Source organism: Onychomys torridus, chromosome 14 (assembly GCF_903995425.1).
Source record: "Onychomys torridus chromosome 14, mOncTor1.1, whole genome shotgun sequence".
In the NCBI taxonomy this organism is placed as follows: Eukaryota; Metazoa; Chordata; class Mammalia; order Rodentia; family Cricetidae; genus Onychomys; species Onychomys torridus.
In genome coordinates, this window is record NC_050456.1 from 70571701 (window position 1) to 70591629 (window position 19929).

Genomic DNA, 19929 nt, shown 5'->3' on the forward strand with positions numbered 1-19929 from the left:
TTAATTAATGAGGGCCATCTAATCTTCCAGACTTCAATTTCCAGTTTTAGTTAGAAGTCCTTCTGTCTTTACAAACCAGGACCGGCTTTCCTGATTGGGCTAAACTCCTTTGCCAGTTAAAAGCACTCTGTGTCTTTAAAAGGAGGGCGGCCTCCTGTCAAATGAGTCCCAAAGCATAGGCTGAAGGTGCGTGGAGTCCCACCCACTTTCTGTGACGTCCTGCGTCCCGGCTTCTGATTGCCGGCTTCCAACGTCAATCGCGGGGAGTGCGTCTTGCTGGGACACAGTGGAGGTCTGCGCTCCGGTCTGAGGAGCGGTCGGGTGTATTCTGCGCTCGCCCCACACCCGCGAGGCCCGCGCCGCCCGACCCAACGGCGGAGTCGCCCAGCGTCTCCCGTGGCACCCGCTCGCTCCTTGCTGGGGCGGGACGTGGCCCGGAGGCTCCGGTCACTATGGTTAGTGGTCGCGGGACGGGGAGGGGGCGCCGCCAGGGCTCGTGTGCGTGCGCGCGGTCGGGCGCGAGGCTCAGCCCTTTCCATTCTCGGGACGCTGAGCCCGCGGTGTGCTGCGCTGTCCCTTTGGGAACCTGCAGCCAGGAGATCCAGCCCGGACCGAGCCCTGCTGCCTCGGGTCCACTCCAGGTGGTCCCGGGCGAAGTCCTGGAAGTCCCGAGGCTTGTGCCTGGCTGGAGCTGGATGGGGCCCCTCCGGGGTTGTGGTCCCTGCTCTTTGTTAAGTAGCACTCCGGTGGACAGCTTACAGCCCACCCATCGCGGACTTAGTCACTACAGACCGACTCTGCCCCAGCCTGTCATCCCCAGTCTGGCCACCCGGTCAAGTCTTAGGGCCACTTGGATGTAAGCTCAGTCTCCTGATGGCAACAGGTCTGTGGAGTCAGGACCACATGAAGAGGTCCCCCCCGCCCCAGTAGTGAGGAATGAGTTACAAGTCCAGGGAAAACAATCTAGAAGAAACTGCCATCTGAGCAGATCAAGCCCAGGAGAGGCTGGGCTGGTCAAACCTGCTTAAACCCTGAACTTGGGCAGGTGCGGAAACTGAGGCTAGATAGAGAGAAAGCTGATAGGGATTGTGATGGTGGAACAGCTAGGACTTGAACCCAAGCCTCTGGTCCAGAGTTCTGTGTTGCATCAGCCCACCCTCCAGGTTGCCATGGGGTCAGGTCTCCTACAGGGGATTAAGTATGGTGGCTGCCCTATACTTCTCAATTTCCAGCAAAGGGCTCTCTGGAGCCTGACCATTATTAGTGCTGGTCAGCTTGGGATCGCATAGCTCTGGGCTCAACTGCTCTTTTTGTTTTGTTTAGTGATGCTGGATTTTGAAACCAAGGCTAAATGCATGTTAGATAAGACCCAACTTCTGAACTACACCCCAGTCTCTCACTTCCAGTCTGGGCTGTCCCAATGGCTGCTCTGGGGAGCCTGTTTGGGTTTTTTGTTTGTTTGTTTGTTTTTGGTTTGTTTGTTTTAGTGTGTGTGTGTGTGTGTGTAGGGAGGTGGTATTCAACTAGGGCATTTGGAATCCAGAAGATGGGTAGTTTAGGAGCCTGGTTCTTTGTGCCTACCCTTCATCCCACATTTGGGTCACTGCTTTGGGATGCTGCAGGGCTAGGGTCTGAGTCAAACCTGTGTTGAGTGTCCATGGGCAGCCAGGGCATCTTACAAGCCATCCTCCTGCTGGGATGTGCCCAGAAACGGGGAGGGACTAGAAACACTAGTTCCCTGCTTGTTCTTGGTACCCAAGCATTCACCTGCTCTGCTGCTCCTGGAAAGTGGCCCGGATATTTCTGCATCACCTGCCAGGGAGTGGAGCTATTGAAATCAGTTCTAGCCATGCAGAAGCTGGAGGCCGAATGGCGTCTGGGCACCATTGGGGGTAGCTACAGCACCCCAGGGCAGTAGGGGCTGGGACCTCAATGTCTATCCCTTACTGTGTAACTGGATCTGCCCTGAACCCAGGAGACCAGCAGCTGGGAGCCAAAGCAACTCTCCTCTGGGGAGTTAAGGTACCTTGGAGAGAAAGATAATAGTTAAGACGCACCAAATAGGACATTTGTCTAGGAGCCATGAGGTCAGAACTAGTGACTGTTTACATGGCAGTTGTCATTATATACCCTTTGTGTGTCGGGCACCTTGCTACATCCTGGGGACCATGGTTGATTTATTTTAATGCTTTTAAATGTTGGTCGAGGGTGCCTGGTGTGGGTGGTGAATAGAAGAGACTGTCTTAGGAATGACAGCATCTTCTGCTATTTCCATGTCAAAATCACTGGGCTGAGCTTGAAGGTGTATCCCAGGCAGAAGACGTGAGGTCCTCAGGAGTTAGGGCTGCAGATACCAAAGGGTTCACCCTCACTGTAAGTGCTTTTACTCTTGGGGGTAAGAGTGAGTGTCAAGCATAAGCATGACCACAAGTTCCCGTCTGCATTCTTCTAGTGCACATTCAACGAGCCACCACTGGCAGGCATCCTCCGCCTAGGTTGGGGCAGTGGTAAGAGACACATGATACCTGCCCTCTCCTGGAGTTCATGCCTGCAGGCCAGGTCACAGCCAGTGAATTACTGACGTGGCTCGAGAGTTCAACATTTACCTTGGGAACATGACACATTCTGCTTGTGGGCAAAGCCAGGTGCTGGAAGCTGTATAGGAAGGATTGGGGGAAGAGTACATTCCAGGTAGCAGGGCAATTGGCTTACAGGCCTTGGGACGTGGTCAGAAGTGGGCATTCTGGGAAGAGGAAGCAGCTGATTTAGATGCAGGGAGGCTAGAGAAGCCCAGGGTAGTGCGTCTGGAAAATTGGATGAGATCTGAGTGTTCCGTGCAGAGCTTTGCATGCTGGGCTGTGGAGTTTGGGTCGTCTGCACATGAGGGAACTGTTACATTTTTGATGAATATGAAATGGTTTCTGGCTCTCTCTGATGCTGGGTTGTGGGTGGCCAGCTGGAGTGAGAGGCAGGCTTACTCATTCAATGTGCTCACCAGGGTTACTGCAGTAAAGCCCTTCAGCGGGATAGAACCACAGGGACTTGTTTTCTGGAAAGTCTGGAGGCTGAAGACCCAGGTGAAGGTGTAGGCAAGGGCACACTCCCTCTGAAGATGTTTGGGCAACTGGCTTCCCCAAGCTTCCAGTAGTAGCTTGACTTGTGACATTGGAACTCATCTACAGATGGTTCTCTCCCGTGCATATGTTTATACTCCTCTTTTAATAAGGAAATCAGTCATGGAACTGGTGACCCACCCTTCTTCATTGTGACCTCATCTTAACTAATTACATCAGTGATGACCATATTCTAAAATAAAGTTGCATGCTGAGGTCTGGAGGTAGGGCCTCAACAGCTCAGCTTGTAGCACTCAGGATCTGTTTTGGAATACGTTCCAATGTTCCAGCGTCCCAGAAAGTGGAGAGCCAGCAGTGACAGAGGACAAGTCCCTACCTTTGTGGAGCTGGCATTTGGGCGGAGGGAGCCAGTGAACCCACCTGTCAGATCATGGCCTGAACAAGCAAGATAAGGCGATAGGATGGTGGGGGAGGGGAGGGAGGCTTCTCTGCCAAGGTGGCATCTCCCAAGTCATGGAAAGAGGCAGAGGAACACTGGGACAAAAAAAGACCAAAGTACGGAGGCACTGAGGTAGAAGTGTGTGTCCTGTTGGAGGGACAAGACAGCCACTGTGGCTGGAGCCCCTTGGTGCACAAGGACCAGATGGGAGTTGTCAAAGATTGAGCAAGCAAGCCAGTGGAGGGTTTGAGGAGGTGCCATACTGCCACAGCAATGTCATAGACCGGGTGATTTATAATGACCAGACATTTATTGGCTTCTGCTTCTGCAGGTGGCTGGTTAGGCCATCATCAAGGCGCTGGTCTCTGGTGAGGGCCCACACGTCTTCTTACTTTGTCATAACATGATAGAGAAAACCCCTCCCTGGGATGACTGCACTAAGCCTTTCATGAGCAGGGAGTCCCCGGACCTTGTGACCTCTGAAAAACTGTCACATTGGCAGTTAAATTGCAGCTTGGTTTAGAGAAGACATTCAAACCTTAGCTTTCTAACCACGCACACACTCCCATCTCCTGTTCTTTGCGTATACAAGATGCATTCATTCTATACCAGCAGTTCCTGGAGTCTTACCTTATGACAGCCAAACTCAAATGTCCAGAGGCCAGGACTGTGACAGGTGAGCCAGGTGGAAGTGAGACCCAGGCCAGTGTCCTGACAGATCCTGACAGCTGAGGGCCAGGCACCCAAGTGTCATGGTGGGCAGGCCTAAGGCAGACATTCCCATCCCCAGAGTGGGAAGTCAGCCAGACAAAAGGAGTAAGTCAGCAACCAAATTAGGTCCTCTGATTCCAGAATAATCTTTGACTCTGTGCTGCCTCTGTACGCTGCTGAAACTGCCCACTCCTGGGATTCACTGGGCCCAACCTAGGCAGCAGCTCACGATAGCCATACTACATCCTCATGGCATTCTTTGGAAATTCCTGGAAATGTATCCTCTAGGCATAGCCAGCCTCCAAGACCTCTGCTGTGTTTGGGGGTGTCTTCTACCCCCTGTCTCCCTGAGTGACACCTAGCTTCTTTCTGTCCTAATTTCTAATCTCTTCAGCGGGTGGCTAACCGCTGGACCATACTCTCAGTGTGCAGATGGCGCTTCATTCTTTTACACAGTCAGGCTGTGAGTTTCCCAAAACTTTCATTCTCTTTACTTACACATTCCATCTTTACATTACTTTCCCCCTCTCACATTTTAGTAGATGAAGTTCCAAGAAGCCACACCACAGCCCTAAGGATGCCAGGTTCTGCTGTCCCATGTCCTTTCTAGGTCATTGTTCTTTGTTTGTTTGGTTTTTGTTTTCAAGACAGGATTTCTCTGTGTAGCTTTGCGCCTTTCCTGGAACTCATTCTGTAGCCCAGGCTGGCCTCAAACTCACAGAGATCCGCCTGCCTCTGCCTCCCGAGTGCTGGGATTAAAGGCGTGTGCCACCACTGCCCAGCTAAGTCATTGTTCATAAGTTCTGTTTTCCCATTTAGCCCTGGGGCAAGGACACCCTGCAGTCAAGTTCTTTGCCAGTTGAGGAGATGGCCCTTCCTTCCAGCAGTCTGCAGTACTTCGTGCCTCCCTTCCACCCGAGGCTGCATCCTCATGGTCTTTTCCGTGCCAGTTCCGGCCAGCCTTCTCATACAAAGTCTCGGAAGACTCCCGCTTCCCTTTCTGCTCTCCGCCTTGTCTTACTCACACCAGAATCGCCCTTCACGGTCTGTTCCCAGCTGCGCCGGCTTCTCCAGCATTCATCTGGGAAGTGTCCCAGCAATACCCACTCCCCTGCCCCGAAGCCTTCATGTCTTCAGGTATCCGTTACAGCAGCTCCTGCTCCTGGTTCCTGGCTCCGTCTTAGCTTGGGTGTTGCTGGAATGGGTTCTCACTGGGTGATTTAGATCAAACGGCTTTAGCAGGCTCAGAGCTCGAGAGGCTGGGAAGTCCTAAGATGAGGTGCCAGCCTCAGGCCAGGAGCTTCTTGCTTTCTTACCATGAGGGAAGGCATCGCTTGATAGAAAGGGGGCTAGAGAAACTGAGCCAACACTGGATACAATCCATGATCATGGTGTTGGTTCAATCCGTGAAGGCAGAATGTTGCCTTTGGATACAGTGACATCGGCAGTTAAACTTAGCAGCATGGAGGGTACAAACACCTAAGCCTAGCAGAGAATGCTGAGGAAAGGCCCCACCTGTGAAGCAACCTGTGCTGTCTGCCCATGGAGAATGTGGGGCCATTTAGGAGTGGAAGCCTGGAGGCCACTGGGCACAGTGTATTGCATCCTCCTTGTGGGAGATGGCGAGGGCTCTCAGGCTAGACCCAGGAACCAGTGGAGCAGAGTAAGACAGTAGAAGAGGACTCCTGGATTTGGGGGTATACTGTCTAGTTGAAGGGGTACCCTAGGGCCGAGAGAAGCCAGGGGGTGGACAGATGAGCTACTGAGCAATCAGGGGGTAAATGAGTTAGAGGCGCTGTTTAGATGTCTGAGAAGTTGCCAGCTGTGTGAGGTTGGAGTCTTAGGGAGAGGAGAGGCACGAGCTAAGATCAGGTGGGTGGCCGCTGAAGGATGTTACAGAAGTTCACACTATCTGAGGGAGACAGAGCCCTGCTTCAGGAGCTCAGAAAACAGCTAGCTACTAAGATAAGGGGTTGGGGCCCCACAGAGAAGAGCCATGTAGTAAGCTGAGTAATTGTCACCAAAGATTAGCGTAGCCTGTTCCCTAGTACCTATGGATATATTACCATGGCAAGAGAGGTTCCGAAGTGTGACTCAATTATGGGGCTGAAGTGAGAGCCTTAGTTATCAAGTAAGGTGCAGTGTAGTCACCACCAGGGTCCTTACAAGGGTGAGGAGGTCCAGGCCTCAGTAAGGGGACCATGGGAAGAAAGGTGAGAAAGGAGTCATTCATCATGGAAGCCAGACAGCCTTTAACATGTATTTATCTGTGTGTGGAGTCGGGGAGGGGAGTACAGACATGCCACAGAATGTGTGTGGAAGTCAGAGGGCAACTTGCAGGAGTCAGTTCTCTACTTCCATCCCATGGGTCCCAAGGATCAAACTCAGACAGCGCCCCCACCCACTGACCCATGTCCCCACCCCCAGGCAGCCTTTAGGAATGGAGGAAAGCAGCCTGCGGGGCAGCAGAGTCCAGAAGCCCCCAGAAAGCACGGCCTGTCCACAGCTCAACTCCAGATGGAGGAGGCTGGACTCCTCATTGCCAAGTGCAAAAAGGTAAAGTGGTCGGACACCAGGATTGTCCTTAGGTGTTGGAGCAGGAACAAATCCTTCAGGGAGACAGGTATCCCTCCACTGAGGTTTCAGTGCTTAACTCCTCATCAATAATGGACTTTTGGACACTCCACAGTTGTATCCATATCCATATATATATATATATATGGATGTATGTAGATATATCAATATATGTGTATCCATATCTATATTCATCTATAGAGAGAGTGAAAGAGACTTTTTGGGTATATGTGTGTGATGTATGCCTGTGTGTGTGTGTGTGTTCATGATGGCAGAGTGTACCAACCTTGTCCATGTGTGTGGAGGCCAGAGACTGACATCAGATGCCTTCCTATGTTTTCTTTTTATTCTCTTAACGTGTGTGTGTGTGTGTGTGTGTGTGTGTGTGTGTGTGTGTGTGTGTGTGTGTGGTGTGCATATGAACCTGCTTCACAAGTGTGTGGGCACATGTTTACATGGATTGGCATGCACATAAGTGTTCATGCCTGTGGATGCTAGAAGTTGACACTGGGCGGTTTCCTCAATCGCTGTTTATCTAGGGAGGGTCTCTTGCTGGGCCTGGAGTCTGCCGATTCCAGGTAGTCTAGCTAGCCAGCTTGCTCCAGGGACCCCCATCTCTGCCTCCTGAGTGCTGAGGTCACAGGCAGCTGCCACGCTGCCCAGATTTTAAGTGGGTTCTAGGGACGGGAATTCCACTGCTGACTTGTGTGTAGCAAGTACTTTGCTCCCTGAAACCTCTCCCCAGCCCCTCTAGTTTTTGAGACAGGGTCTCCTCACTGAACCTGGAGCTCACCAACAGCTATACTGGCCAGCCATCAAACACTGGAGATCTGAGTGTCTCTAAATACTGCTCCCATTGATGAGGTCACAGGTGCGTGGCTTTTTATATGGGTGCTGGGTCACAAAACTCAGGCCCTTAAGCAGTACGTTCATTACCCACTCAGCCACCTTCCCAGCCCCCAAGTAGACATTTAAAAGTACTCTCCTTCTAGTGTCATGGGGACTCCAGGCCATCGAGTAGGGCCAGGGTTCAAGCCTGGGTGGCCTCTGGCAAAACATGAGCATTCTAGAGGAGAGATTGAGGTTCTGAACCTGCTGCTGGCAGGTGAAGCTGGAGTTTCCTGCTCTTCTGGGTGTCTAGAGGTCAGGCTGTGTGGTAAGTGGTGGCTTCGGGGCCTGGTTGGTGAGTCAATCCTGCCCAAGATGCTCAGATAGACCTGGGAGGCGGGTGTGGCCTGGGGTGTGGGCGTGGCCTGGGGATGTGAGCATGCTCAGATGCACTAACAGGATGGCTGGCTGGTAGATGGGGTTTGTAGGCAGAGAAGTGAGCTGAGGCCTGGCTGTGGAGTTGGTCAGTGAAACGTGCCTCACCTGTGGTGCTGAGACAGCAAGCCTGGGCGCTGCCTGCCCAGCTTAATTAATTAGCATCTATTTGCAAACCAGCAATTAAAGGTCTTTCCTGTGTCCTCGTTAGGTCTGACAGGACAGTCAGGTACACCCTGTCTGTTTCTCTTTTCTCCATAACAACCTGGAATTCTCCAGCCAGGTTTTAAAAGCAAACACCAGTTCAGCCAAGGTCAAAACCGGAGCTTTGTTCCAGATTCCTGGACTAGTAAACTGATACTGCCCTTAGGGTCTTCCTGTAGCTGAGGCTTGTCTCACCCAGGAATGCTGGTGAGTTTGGTGGAGACTTGGGTCATTCTGTTTTAGGGACTGGAAGTGCCAGGGTGGAAAACTGCTTGTCACTAGGGCGCCCGTGTATACACTTGGGGGAACTAGAAGCCGACCCAAGGCCCATCTACCTACCTTCCTTTCTTCCCTCCCTCCCCTTCTTCCCCGCCTCCTCTTCTAGCCGCCCCCCCCCCCTTCCTGAGACATTCTCACAGTGTAGCCTATACTAGCCTCAATTTCACCATCCCCCTGCCTCAGCCTCCTAGATGCTAGGACTACAGGCATGTGCCACCATACCTAGCCATGGCGTTTTTTAACTAGTATTGAATGGGGGAAAAAAATCCCATAGTATCTGTAGCATAATATATATGTAAATATGTATTTTTTAAATGTCTGGGTTGTTTTGTTTTGTTTTGTTTTATGAAACAGAGTTTCTCTGTGTAGCTTTGGTGCCTTTCCTGGAACTCACTCTGTAGCCCAGGCTGGCCTCAAACTCACAGAGTTCCACCTGCCTCTGCCTCCCGAGTGCTGGGATTAAAGGTGTGCACCACCACCTGTTTTTTCAATGTCTATTTATAAAAAAAAAAAATAGACAACTATATCTCATCTGTAAAGACAGAAAGTAGAGGAGTGATTTCCAAAGATGGGGGTGAGGGAGAGTGGCAGGTACTGAAGGCCACAGAACCGTGTACATCAGAATGGCTAAAACGGCATGTTTCATGCTATGTACGTTTTCCCACCACACTCTTTAAAGACACATACATTTCAAAAGCCATAGCAGGCAGACCTTTGAGGGTTGGGGAATGAGTGAGGGACGGGGTTGGGGGACACAACAGCGATTAGGGACGAATGAGATACACTTGGAAAAAAAAAATCTCCCACTGAGGCTGAGGCAAGGGTGCAGCTCAACAGAGCACAGCTGGCTCCACTGATCAGTGTCTTGTTATTAGAGTGACTGCTTCAAATAGCTTGTGTAAATTTGTCGATGGCAGCGAGTTTACCTAATATGCTAGGCAAATGCAGGCCCTGGGAAGCCTTCCCTGGTGTCATGCCACCCCTCAGGGTTCCTCTTTGTGAGCATGAACGGAGTCCCTTTCCCTCTCCTCCACTGATGCCTTCTTAAAAACTGCCAAGTAAATATGGCTGACTAGGCATCCTTCTGGGGTCCCTGTGCCCCTGATATATTCATTTCTGAGTTTTGTTTGGGGCCAAAATTGAGTGCAAGTTCATTTAATACAGTTGGGGCGTTCTGCTCTGTAGCCTGTTGTTCAGCAAGCCCATGCACTATTTTAAGTCAACCATCTGTAAAACTACTTTTATAAACGAATAGTCATGGGGTAAGTAGCAAGATAGGAATGAGTTAGCAATGGAGCAAGGAGGAGTTTGGCTGAGCAGAGCATGTGGCTGCTTGCCAGCAGCCTGTGGGTCACCTTGCCATGCATACAAGGGGTGAAGAGGGCTGTTCAGACTGATCCTCCCCAAGGGGGATTTGCCTCTTCAGCACAGTGTGAGCAGAATTAACTGCACACCAGCAATTGTGTGTCACACAAATGATGTCCCTCTTCCATGATTTAGAAATATAGTTATAGTTATATTCCCAGGAAGTCAACAAAGTTAGCTTGGCCTAAGGTTTTTTTTAAACCATGTGAATGACACAGAGAAATCTTAGTTAGAAAACAAAACAAACAAACAAAAAAACCCAACAACCTGGGAATGAAATGGAGCCATTTCAATCTGGAAGCCAGATGTCCATGGATCTTTGAAAGGGAGACTAGGAACTGGAAAGGAAGACCATAAGGAAGAAGCTGGTATCTTTTTGGCACGGGTAGAAGGCTTGAAGGAGGTGGAGGAGAGGCTGACTCACCCCTGTGGTGGTGGGATTTGCTTTCTTGTTTTGTTTTTTGTGTGTTTTGCAGAGCTGGGGATGAACCCAGGGCCTTGCACATGTGCCATGGGAGGATGAACCCAGGGCCTTGCACATGTGCCATGGGAGGATGAACCCAGGGCCTTGCACATGTGCCATGGGGGGATGAACCCAGGGCCTTGCACATGTGCCATGGGAGGATGAACCCAGGGCCTTGCACATGTGCCATGGGGGGATGAACCCAGGGCCTTGCACATGTGCCATGGGGGGATGAACCCAGGGCCTTGCACATGTGCCATGGGGGGATGAACCCAGGGCCTTGCACATGTGCCAGGGGATGAACCCAGGGCCTTGCACATGTGCCAGGGGATGAACCCAGGCCCTTGAACATGTGCCAGGGGATGAACCCAGGGCCTTGCACATGTGCCATGGAGGGATGATCCCAGGGCCTTGCACATGTGCCATGGGGGGATGAACCCAGGGCCTTGCACATGTGCCATGGGGGGATGAACCCAGGGCCTTGCACATGTGCCAGGGGATGAACCCAGGGCCTTGCAAATGTGCCAGGGGATGAACCCAGGCCCTTGAACATGTGCCAGGGGATGAACCCAGGGCCTTGCACATGTGCCATGGAGGGATGATCCCAGGGCCTTGAACATGTGCCAGGGGATGAACCAGGGCCTTGCACATGTGCCAGGCAAGTGCTCCGCTGTTAAGCCACAGCCTCAGCCTGTTGATGATACCTTCTAATGGTTGTGCCTAGTGTCACTTAGGAAACTGTTCCTTGATACCCTGCAATAAGCCCCACAGACTGGCAAGGCTCTTGGAGACACTGAACTCCCAACAGGAACTTCGGGAGGAGTGTTTCTGGAGGGTGGCAGAAGTGAAAGGTTTGACCTAGCCTCTGGGTAGGATGGTCCAACACTGCCCTGGACAGGACATTCCTTTGTGGTTTGGCAGATGAGTCCTTTGAGCTCTGGAGTCTGGGCTGTGCCTCCCTAGCACTTTGGTGCGTTTGAACTTCATACTGATCTGTATTAATCACTTCCTAGCTCAAACCACCTGACCTTGGCAGTGCCGTGAGTATAATAATGGCCACCTCACAGGAGTGCTGTGATAATTGAGATAATGGAAATATATGAGCCTCTGTTCCAGAGCTTGGCACATAGTCGGTGCTAAGAAAATGGGACCTGTCACCATTTCACACATTGTAGGGCTTAAGGTAGCAGTGGTTCCTCAAACCATCCTCCTTAAGTTGGCTTTCAACCTCTGGTCACAGATTGACTGCTGTAAAGTAGACATTGTATCAGCATCTCTCTGCTCTTTTTATCCCAAACCAAACCTTTCCCAGAAGCCCTAGAATAGTCAGGCTTGGGTCATCTAGATAGTCAGCTTGTCCCAAAGATCCCCTGTACCAACCTCCTGAGAGCTGGGATTACAGGCTGATTGCCCATTTAGCCTGGACGTGTATTCTGGGGATCTGAACTCTGGTCCTCATGCTTACAAGGCAGGTGCTTTATCTCCTGAGCCACATCCTCAGCCCTGTTTTTAAGCTGGGAACTCTTTCTGTGGGTGAAACAGCACTTTAAAGAACAATGTGTGTGTGCACTCGCGTGTGTGCACATGCACACACTCCATTGGCACAAGTCAGGACAACTTGTGAGAGTTAGCTCTTTCCTCCTACCGTGTGGGCTCCTGGGATCAGTCTCCGGTGGTCAGCACTCTGAACCATCTCACCAGCCCAGCACTTTTTATTTCACTCTGTGGAGAGCTCCATTCCTGGGTGGCTGGTGGCAAGACCATCCCTCTTGCCCCAGACCTTGTGTAAACTCAGATCATTACCCCATCCCCAGCCCTTAGCACACACCCTCCAGTGCCACATGGAGTCATCTCACAGCTAACCTTTACCCTGTGGTATTACTGGCTTTTGTGTAGGGATGGCAATACCTCTATATTGGCATGGGACACCAAGCTTGACACAGGATGCATGTTCAGGAATTGGGGTCGGGGGAGTAAGTAAAGGAAAGAATGAATAAGTGAATGAATGAATGAATGAATAGGGCGGGAGCATATTCCAACATAGAGATTTATTAAGTCTGAAGTATTAAATATTAAAAAATGTATCTGTTAGCAAATTATGAGGTCAGTTCTCTATAGCCAAGATACTTCATGATGGTGCCAGGCCTGATTGCCCCTGTCCTGGGACCAGACAATCTAGGCAGGTCCCTAGGATGCTGGTCACATGCTCACACATTCCTTCCAAGCGGGGGAACGACATGTTCTGGGTCGTGGAACTGGTTGTTCAGAGGCTATCAGTTCCAAGAGCCCTGCTAGTGTTTTTGAAGCCAGCTTAGAATGTTTCTTCTTTCTCTTTCAGAGTGAAACATCTTTCAACCTAATATCAGAAAAATGTGACATTCTATCCATTCTTCGGGATCATCCTGAAAATAGGATTTACCAGAGGAAAATCCAGGTAGGGCAGAGGGTAGAGAGATGAGAGAGCCTTAGCAAATGGGCTGGAGGTTGGGGGTAAAAAAAAAAGGCGACAACTTTTGGAAGGCATGGAGCTTGAGCCACGCTCCTGGACAAACTGAAACACTTACACCATTCTGACATTGGGTCTTTACCTCAAAGAAATCCTGTCTTTATGGGAAAACCATACATTTTAAAGCCAAACACCGTTCTGAGTGTTGGATTTCTCACTTGAGTCTTTTTTATGATTCTCTGTGGCAAGTATTTCTGTTCTCACTTGACAACTGAGCAAACTGAAATGAGGCCACATAGCTCCTGAACTGCTGAGCTGGGTCTGAGCTCATCCCTGCTGTACTAGGGGACATCACTGGGAGGCTTCAGGGGTCACTCTCAGGGCTAGAAAGGATGGAGGAGCGAGGCCCCACGCTGTGGTACACTTGGCAGATGGGCTTGGTCTTTGATGACATTGCTGTGCAGTCTTCCAGACCCCTCCCATGGACCTTGTAGATAGTGCCGGGGCCATTTCTTACTCTGGGCCAGGAGGCAGTCAGCAGCTCAGGGTGACACTGGTGTCCTAAGATCTGCATGTGACCATAGGAAGGACATCCAGTAGGACTCAAGGTTGAGGACAGTCAACTCTGTGTTCCCTTAGCCTCTCAGGAGCTGAGAAAGAGGGTTGCTTGCTTCAGGTGATCCAGATAAGCCCTATGCCTTCTTGTTCCTGGGGTTTCCCAGTCCCTTGAAAACCAGGCTGTACTGGCAAAACCCTGACTACTGTCCCACAAGACAGAGAGAGACTCTAGGCCATTTCAGAGGGATGCTGGGAGCAGGGCCAAGAGTGGATAGCATGCCACTCCTGACACCGTTGAGAAACATTCGAGGACTGCTGAGGCTGTTCAGTGTTCTGCACACACCACATTCAGCTGCCAGCTTCTCTAGGAACCCTTTCCCTGAGAGAAGTCTGGGGTGGATGTCTCTGACCCAGGGCACCCTGGCTCATGTCCTCATACTGTCACCACATCTAACTCTGTCACCTTCCCTGACTAGTGCCAGGGGCTGACTGACATCCTCTGTGTCTCACATCCCAGTCAGTGTATTTGTGGGATGGGGGGGGGGGCACAGAAGTGGGGGAGCTATGGCTGACCCACACCAATGCCGTCGCTGCTGCTGAGGTTTGTGCGTCCTCTTCTCCCCCTTAGGAACTCAGCAAAAGATTTACCTCAATCCGAAAGACCAAAGGAGATGGGAACTGCTTCTACAGGGCCTTGGGATATGCCTACCTGGAGTCTTTGCTGGGCAAGAGCAGAGAGATCCTCAAGTGAGTGGGACCCGTGTGTAGACTCCTCTACTTCACTGTGCTGGATCTGCCCTGGACCAGGCTGTAGCAGGGGGGCTGAGAGATGCCTGGAAGAGGCATGGCATGCCTGGAAATCTAGTTGCCCACTGGGATGGTATTGATAGTAGCCCAGAGGCTGAGGAAGGTGCCAGTAACTTGTCTGGTATTTTCCTCAGTACTGCCTGAAGGCATGGCTCACCAACACTGGGTGGGCACTTGATATTTACTGCAGAAAGAAAAAAAGATGTGGGAGCATATAGTAAGACCCTTTTCAAACACCAACATGAGGAGGAGGAGGAGGAAGGAAGGGAGGGAGGGAGGGAGGGAGGGAGGGAGGAGAAAGGAAGGAAGGAAGGAAGGAAGGAAGGAAGGAAGGAAGGAAGGAAGAAAAAAGACAGAAAGACAGAAGGAGGAAGCTTGTCCCTGCTGGCCTTGGTCGTGTCTTTTGTGTGACAGTGAGTGCACATGGTCTTCTCTTTCCTTCCACTGCATTGTAAGGCAGCCACTTTTACCAAGCCATTTGGCTGGCCCTTGATCCTGATAGTAGTGCAGCCCAGCACCAGGCTGGTCCTGAGGTTAATGAAGAGCTGCTTTCCATGGTGGCCAGGACAGACTCCTCTCCATGCCCACAAGGGCCCTGTGACCCATGGCAGGGAGGGGCTAAGCATCAGAGTGGGAACAGAAGCCACAGTGCTGGGAGACCTGATTGGTGAGCAAGCTGCCTTAGAGCTGATCTCTAGCTATCCCACGTAAGCAACCAGAGCAGGGATCTGAGGGGCAGAAGCGCATGATGGGGTCCATGGCATTCTCACCTCCTTTACGTGACATCACCCAGCCAGCCACCTAGAAGCACAGTGAGTACTAAATAGGAAACTTTTATTTTTAAAATTAGACTTGTTTGTTTTATTGCATGAGTGTTTTGCCTGCATGGATGTATGTGTCCCACATGTGTCCTTGGTGCCAGAAGAGGTCAGAAGAGGGCATGGAATCTCCTGGAACTGGAGTTATGGATGGTTGTGAGCTTGTGCTGGGAATCAAATCTGGATCCTCTGCAAGAATGTGTTCTTAGCACTGGGCCCTCTTCCCCGCCTTGTTCTTGGCTTTCAATATGCTTTATTTCATTGTACCTTTACACTATTTGGGTTTTAGTAAGGGGTGCTAATTCTTTAAGTGACAGTTGATTAGCGTAAGCGAGGAGGCGAAAAGAGAGAGAGCTGGACATGACCAGGGCAGACATGAGAAGGACCCACAGGGATAGGAAGCCTTTGAAAGAGAACCACCTTATCTGGGGATTATGATGTCATTACCTCAGTTTCCTCATCTACAGCAGGGAAGGCATCGGGTCAGCATGGGTCCATGTGGAGTGCTCTGAAACACCACAGGGACTTCTGAGAGGCTGGCATGGACGGGCAAGTTGCCTGTCACAGCAACACCCTGTGTTCCCCCTATGCCCATCAGGTCTCCTCTCCTCTAGGTTCAAAGAGCGTGTGCTACAGACCCCAAATGACCTTCTGGCTGCCGGCTTTGAGGAACACAAGTTCAGAAACTTCTTTAAGGCTGTGAGTTCACCTGAGCCACACTGGCTGAGGACCAAGGTCTTCCACATGGGCTGGGGCAGGGCAGGGTCTTTTCCTGCTTGTGGGAATATGGGGAACAGGGGACCTCGGTCTGAAGGACTGTCAGCTTCCTGCCATTTTGAATGTATGATGGGAGGGGACTCAATGCCAGGCCCCTAGATGTGCCTTTGGGCTTCAATATTAATACTCTTGCAATCTCAAAATGAGCTGAGGGGGTTCCATGGGATGGGGGTGGGGGGACAGGTGCTTGCTGGGGCCTAGTCTGACGGTGGCAGCGTGAAGTTTTACAGTGTGGTAGAGCTGGTAGAGAAGGACGGCTCCGTGTCCAGCCTGCTGAAGGTGTTCAATGACCAGAACTCCTCGGACCGGATTGTGCAGTTCTTGCGCCTGCTAACATCGGCCTTCATTAGGAACCGAGCTGACTTCTTCCGACATTTCATTGATGAGGAGATGGACATCAAAGACTTCTGTACTCACGTAGGTCCCTAGGACCCTCCTTGGGGATGTAGCCCCCAGCCTGGGCTTTGCTTGTCTGTCTCTCACGCTGTTTCTGCCCAGAGGAACATCCTTGCAATGCCAACTAGTAAAGTTAGCACCTGGAGACATCTTCCGGGAGTGGCCTGAGCTCTGAGGCTTGAGCAAGCTGCTGCTTGTATTCCCAGGGAATCTATCTGGAATCTCAGGACTTGGGACTCCTGTCACATTAGCCCTAAGATGGGGTTTCATTTAGATGTATTTATCTGAATGAGGGACCCACATGTAAAGAAGTGGACAATTTTCACATAGCTATCTGGAATTTTTTTTTCTTTTTTTCTTTTTTTTTTTTTTTTTTTTTTATTAGGAAGTACTGGGCCCTAAGTTGGATGGCAACTACCTGTAGGCACAAGAACAGCTGCCCTCTTTGAGGTACCTGCCACCATCTCTGCCTCTCTGTTGTCTCTGCAGCATCAGGACCCATCCACAGGCTGTAGCCTCTGCAAGCACTTTATACTTGGAAGCCTTTGGTGGCAAGGTTTTTTAGTTCTAAGTTTTGATGCTAGCCTTAAAGATTCCTCCCCTTTTGTACATTCCTTAAAGGGTCTGGAATAAAAATGGTTCAGGTTCACTTTCTGCAAGCTCAGGAGTCTGTGGCTGTGTTGTGTTTGTGACAGGTGGGTTATCAGCACCTCACCCACATGTGCTTGGGAAGAGCACCCCAGCACAGGTGACCATGATCCTGACAGCCAGGGCTGCACTCACTCACCCTCCTCCCCAAGCCTCCCTCCTAAGTGTTTCATCTTGGCATTGCAGGAAGTGGAGCCCATGGCCATGGAGTGTGACCACGTCCAGATCACAGCTCTGTCGCAGGCACTGAACATTGCTCTGCAGGTGGAGTATGTGGATGAGATGGACACGGCTCTGAATCACCACGTGTTCCCTGAGGCTGCCATCCCTTCCGTTTATCTGCTCTATAAAACATCCCACTACAACATCCTTTATGCAGCTGAAAAACACTGATTAATCTTAGGCCATGCCGGAGCCTATCGCCTAATGGACTGCATTCTGAATGGAACATTCTGCCTTGGCGATTTTTTAATTGACTTAGACAACTAGAAAACATACAGCCTTTTGGGTAAAGCCACTCAACTGAGACCTGTGCCCACTATGGACTGTCATGACTTAATAGGAATTTTAGTATTTATTTTGATAGATGATGTAATGCTTGCTAACTCTGGACCAGAAAGCCAGGAACCCAGTCTATGTATCCGTTTACTGTAAGAACCTCATTGGACCTATTTATCTGGAAGAGGTTCCTGGCAGTGTTGACATGCCGCTGTATGAAAGTGGTTTGTATGTATCTGGTTTGTCCTCACCGGGGCAGTGGCCTTCATAGGGAAGAAAAGCTCAGGTCAGCTGTCATATTTTATATTCAGGTGACTTACCAGACCTATGAAGAGTCCAGCCCTGCTTTGTTGGGTGGGTAATGGTAGACAACTGTCTGAATGTGAGGGGCTTGTGTGTAGTTTCATTCATGATGGCTGTGCTTTCCCATTTATTGAGGGGGCGAGGGGAGAGGGAGGAGAGAGAAGGGAGAAAGAAAGAATTTTATTCCCAAAGTCCAGAAAAGGACTTTAGCCTTCAGCATGGAGCTCAGGTTGTAAGGTAAGGTCCTTCTACCTCAGGACCCGAACTCCTGACTTTGGAGGACAGGCCCTTCAGGGTTCTGCTGTCAACCCCACCTGGATGGAGCTTGACAAAGATGAGGGCCTGGACCCGAGTCAGTGTGTTCATATCTAGGACCAGGGAGCTGCAGCTGCCCATCATCCCCAGGGAATGCAGAAGTAGGGTCTAGGTTGTCAGCTGGGTAGGGTGTGTGCAGCATGGAACCAGGGGAGCACAGACTGGAAAGGCTCTCTAGTTTTCCCAGCCCAGCTCCACAGGCAGTTAGGCAGGAAAGAACGGACGAGCCATAGGAGTTGGCAGCAGGGACATTTCCAGTGCTGGCAGTGGCCTCTTCGTCTGCACATTCCCCTTAAGAGCCCCCTTATTCACCCTGCTGTGTCTCAAGACCTTCAGGAGTCCACCTGAGGACACCGTGCGAAGATCAGCCTCCGGCTGGGCTGAGGCGCTTGCTGGCCCTGCCTTCCTCTGTAGGACAGCCGTGGAACCACCCACTGGTATCCTTCCTTGGGTACAAGGCTCCCCCTCATGTTATTCTGCAGGGATTAAGACTGCTGGTGCTACTGTGAGGGTCTGCTGAGTCTGCACAAAGGACGGCAGGATCCCGAGTCTCACACAAATCTCAGATCTGTTTCTTTTCTTTTGCTTGGTGTAAGCCAAAAGCACCCAGATGTCTAGGCAGTGAGGGAACCAAGGCCACATTTAGATTCAAAGGCTCCAGCTAAGTAAGTCTATCACTGGCACAGGAATATAAATCTGGCCTTCATCTTTTGTTAATTGTTCCACCCTGATCTGGGTAAGAGTGCTGAGGTCTATGACAAGTACCCCAGGAGAGTGGGCACCTATTTCTGTGACTATCTTCAGCCAAACAGTTCTTCACTTCCAGGCTGAATAGTATGAACACAGGATGCCCACCCGGGCTGTTCCAAGGTCAGATGGGTCTAGAGACAGGGCAATAGGGAGGCTTGGGAACATGCTAAAACCTGGCTGCCCATAGCAATTTCTTGGCTAGGCTACAGCAACAGTCAGGCCAGCGCGCCCACTTTCTGAATGATTCCTGCACCTCGTACAGCCACCTCTTTCTAGACCAAACACTGGAAGCACAGGTGCTTCAAGATCTCATCTTTGCAAATGCTTGTGCATTCCTCACTTTCCCAGAGGGGACAACTAGTAGGGATAGTGACAGAGCAGTGTACCCGCTCTGGCTGTCTTCCTAGAACAGATGAACCTCTGCTGGGGCCAGCTGCCCGAGTTCAGTTCCCAACTGTGTGACCTCGGCCAAGCCATTTCACCTGAGCTTTGCAAATAGAAGCACGCCTCAGATGTGAATGGCTTCCTCAAGTTTGAGCCAGGGGAACAATGCAACAGGTCAAGAGCCAAGTATACAGCCAGCCTGGGACAATGGGGCCTGGGGTTCAGTGAATGCCCAAGGCCAAACCCTACAGCTTCCTTCAGATGAAAACACCTTCCTAGCATTAAACAGTTTCTATAAACAACTTTCAGCTTGGCTTCTTAATGTTGGGTACTGGTTATGTAATGAAGAACATCACCATCTTCCCAGTCCACTCATGAGTGGACTACACTGGCAGGATGCAGGAAGCTGTGCACACTTGACCAAAGCCTCAGCACACTAGGTAGACACAGGTGGGCTTGAACACTGGCTCCATCTTATCAAGGGTGTGCATGCAGGGGCCTTGAGCCAACTTATCAACTCCACTGACATCTCATAGCATCATCTGGAAAGTGGAGGCCCCTGGGTGATCTCTTGATGTTTGCCTTGTCCTCCTCCCAGCCAGGTGAGAAGTAGACAGTAGGGTCACAAGAAGGGCACCTACCTGGAAATGTTGCTGTGTCCTAACATCAAAATAGTAGAACTCACTCAGAAGGAAGATGCCCTGAGTTATCAACATCTCATCTGGCTGTTGGGTGGCAATAGCTAAATCTAACCACTAAGTGTTTTATATATATAACCTAGTGGTAGAGTACTTACTTGCCTAGCACATGAGGCCCTGGGCTCAGGGGGTTATAAAGTATCTTAGTGTCGGGCATTC

The 19929-nt window shown here is 50.8% G+C and overlaps 1 protein-coding gene across 2 annotated transcripts; it reads left to right on the forward strand.

Annotated features, from left to right (window-relative positions):
- The first annotated feature begins 272 nt into the window (after positions 1 to 272).
- On the forward strand, positions 273 to 19374 carry Otub2 (OTU deubiquitinase, ubiquitin aldehyde binding 2). Of its 2 annotated transcripts, none has more exons than XM_036206034.1 (6): positions 273 to 455; positions 12711 to 12806; positions 14005 to 14123; positions 15616 to 15700; positions 16001 to 16195; positions 17009 to 19374. In XM_036206034.1, the coding sequence occupies exons 1-6, from the start codon at positions 453 to 455 to the stop codon at positions 17213 to 17215; spliced, it is 705 nt and encodes a 234-aa protein (XP_036061927.1). In that variant the 5' UTR covers positions 273 to 452; the 3' UTR covers positions 17216 to 19374. The 2 variants fall into 2 exon arrangements, with proteins under 2 accessions (XP_036061927.1, XP_036061926.1); XM_036206033.1 differs by lacking the exon at positions 273 to 455 and adding an exon at positions 5092 to 5361.
- The last annotated feature ends 555 nt before the right edge of the window (positions 19375 to 19929 follow it).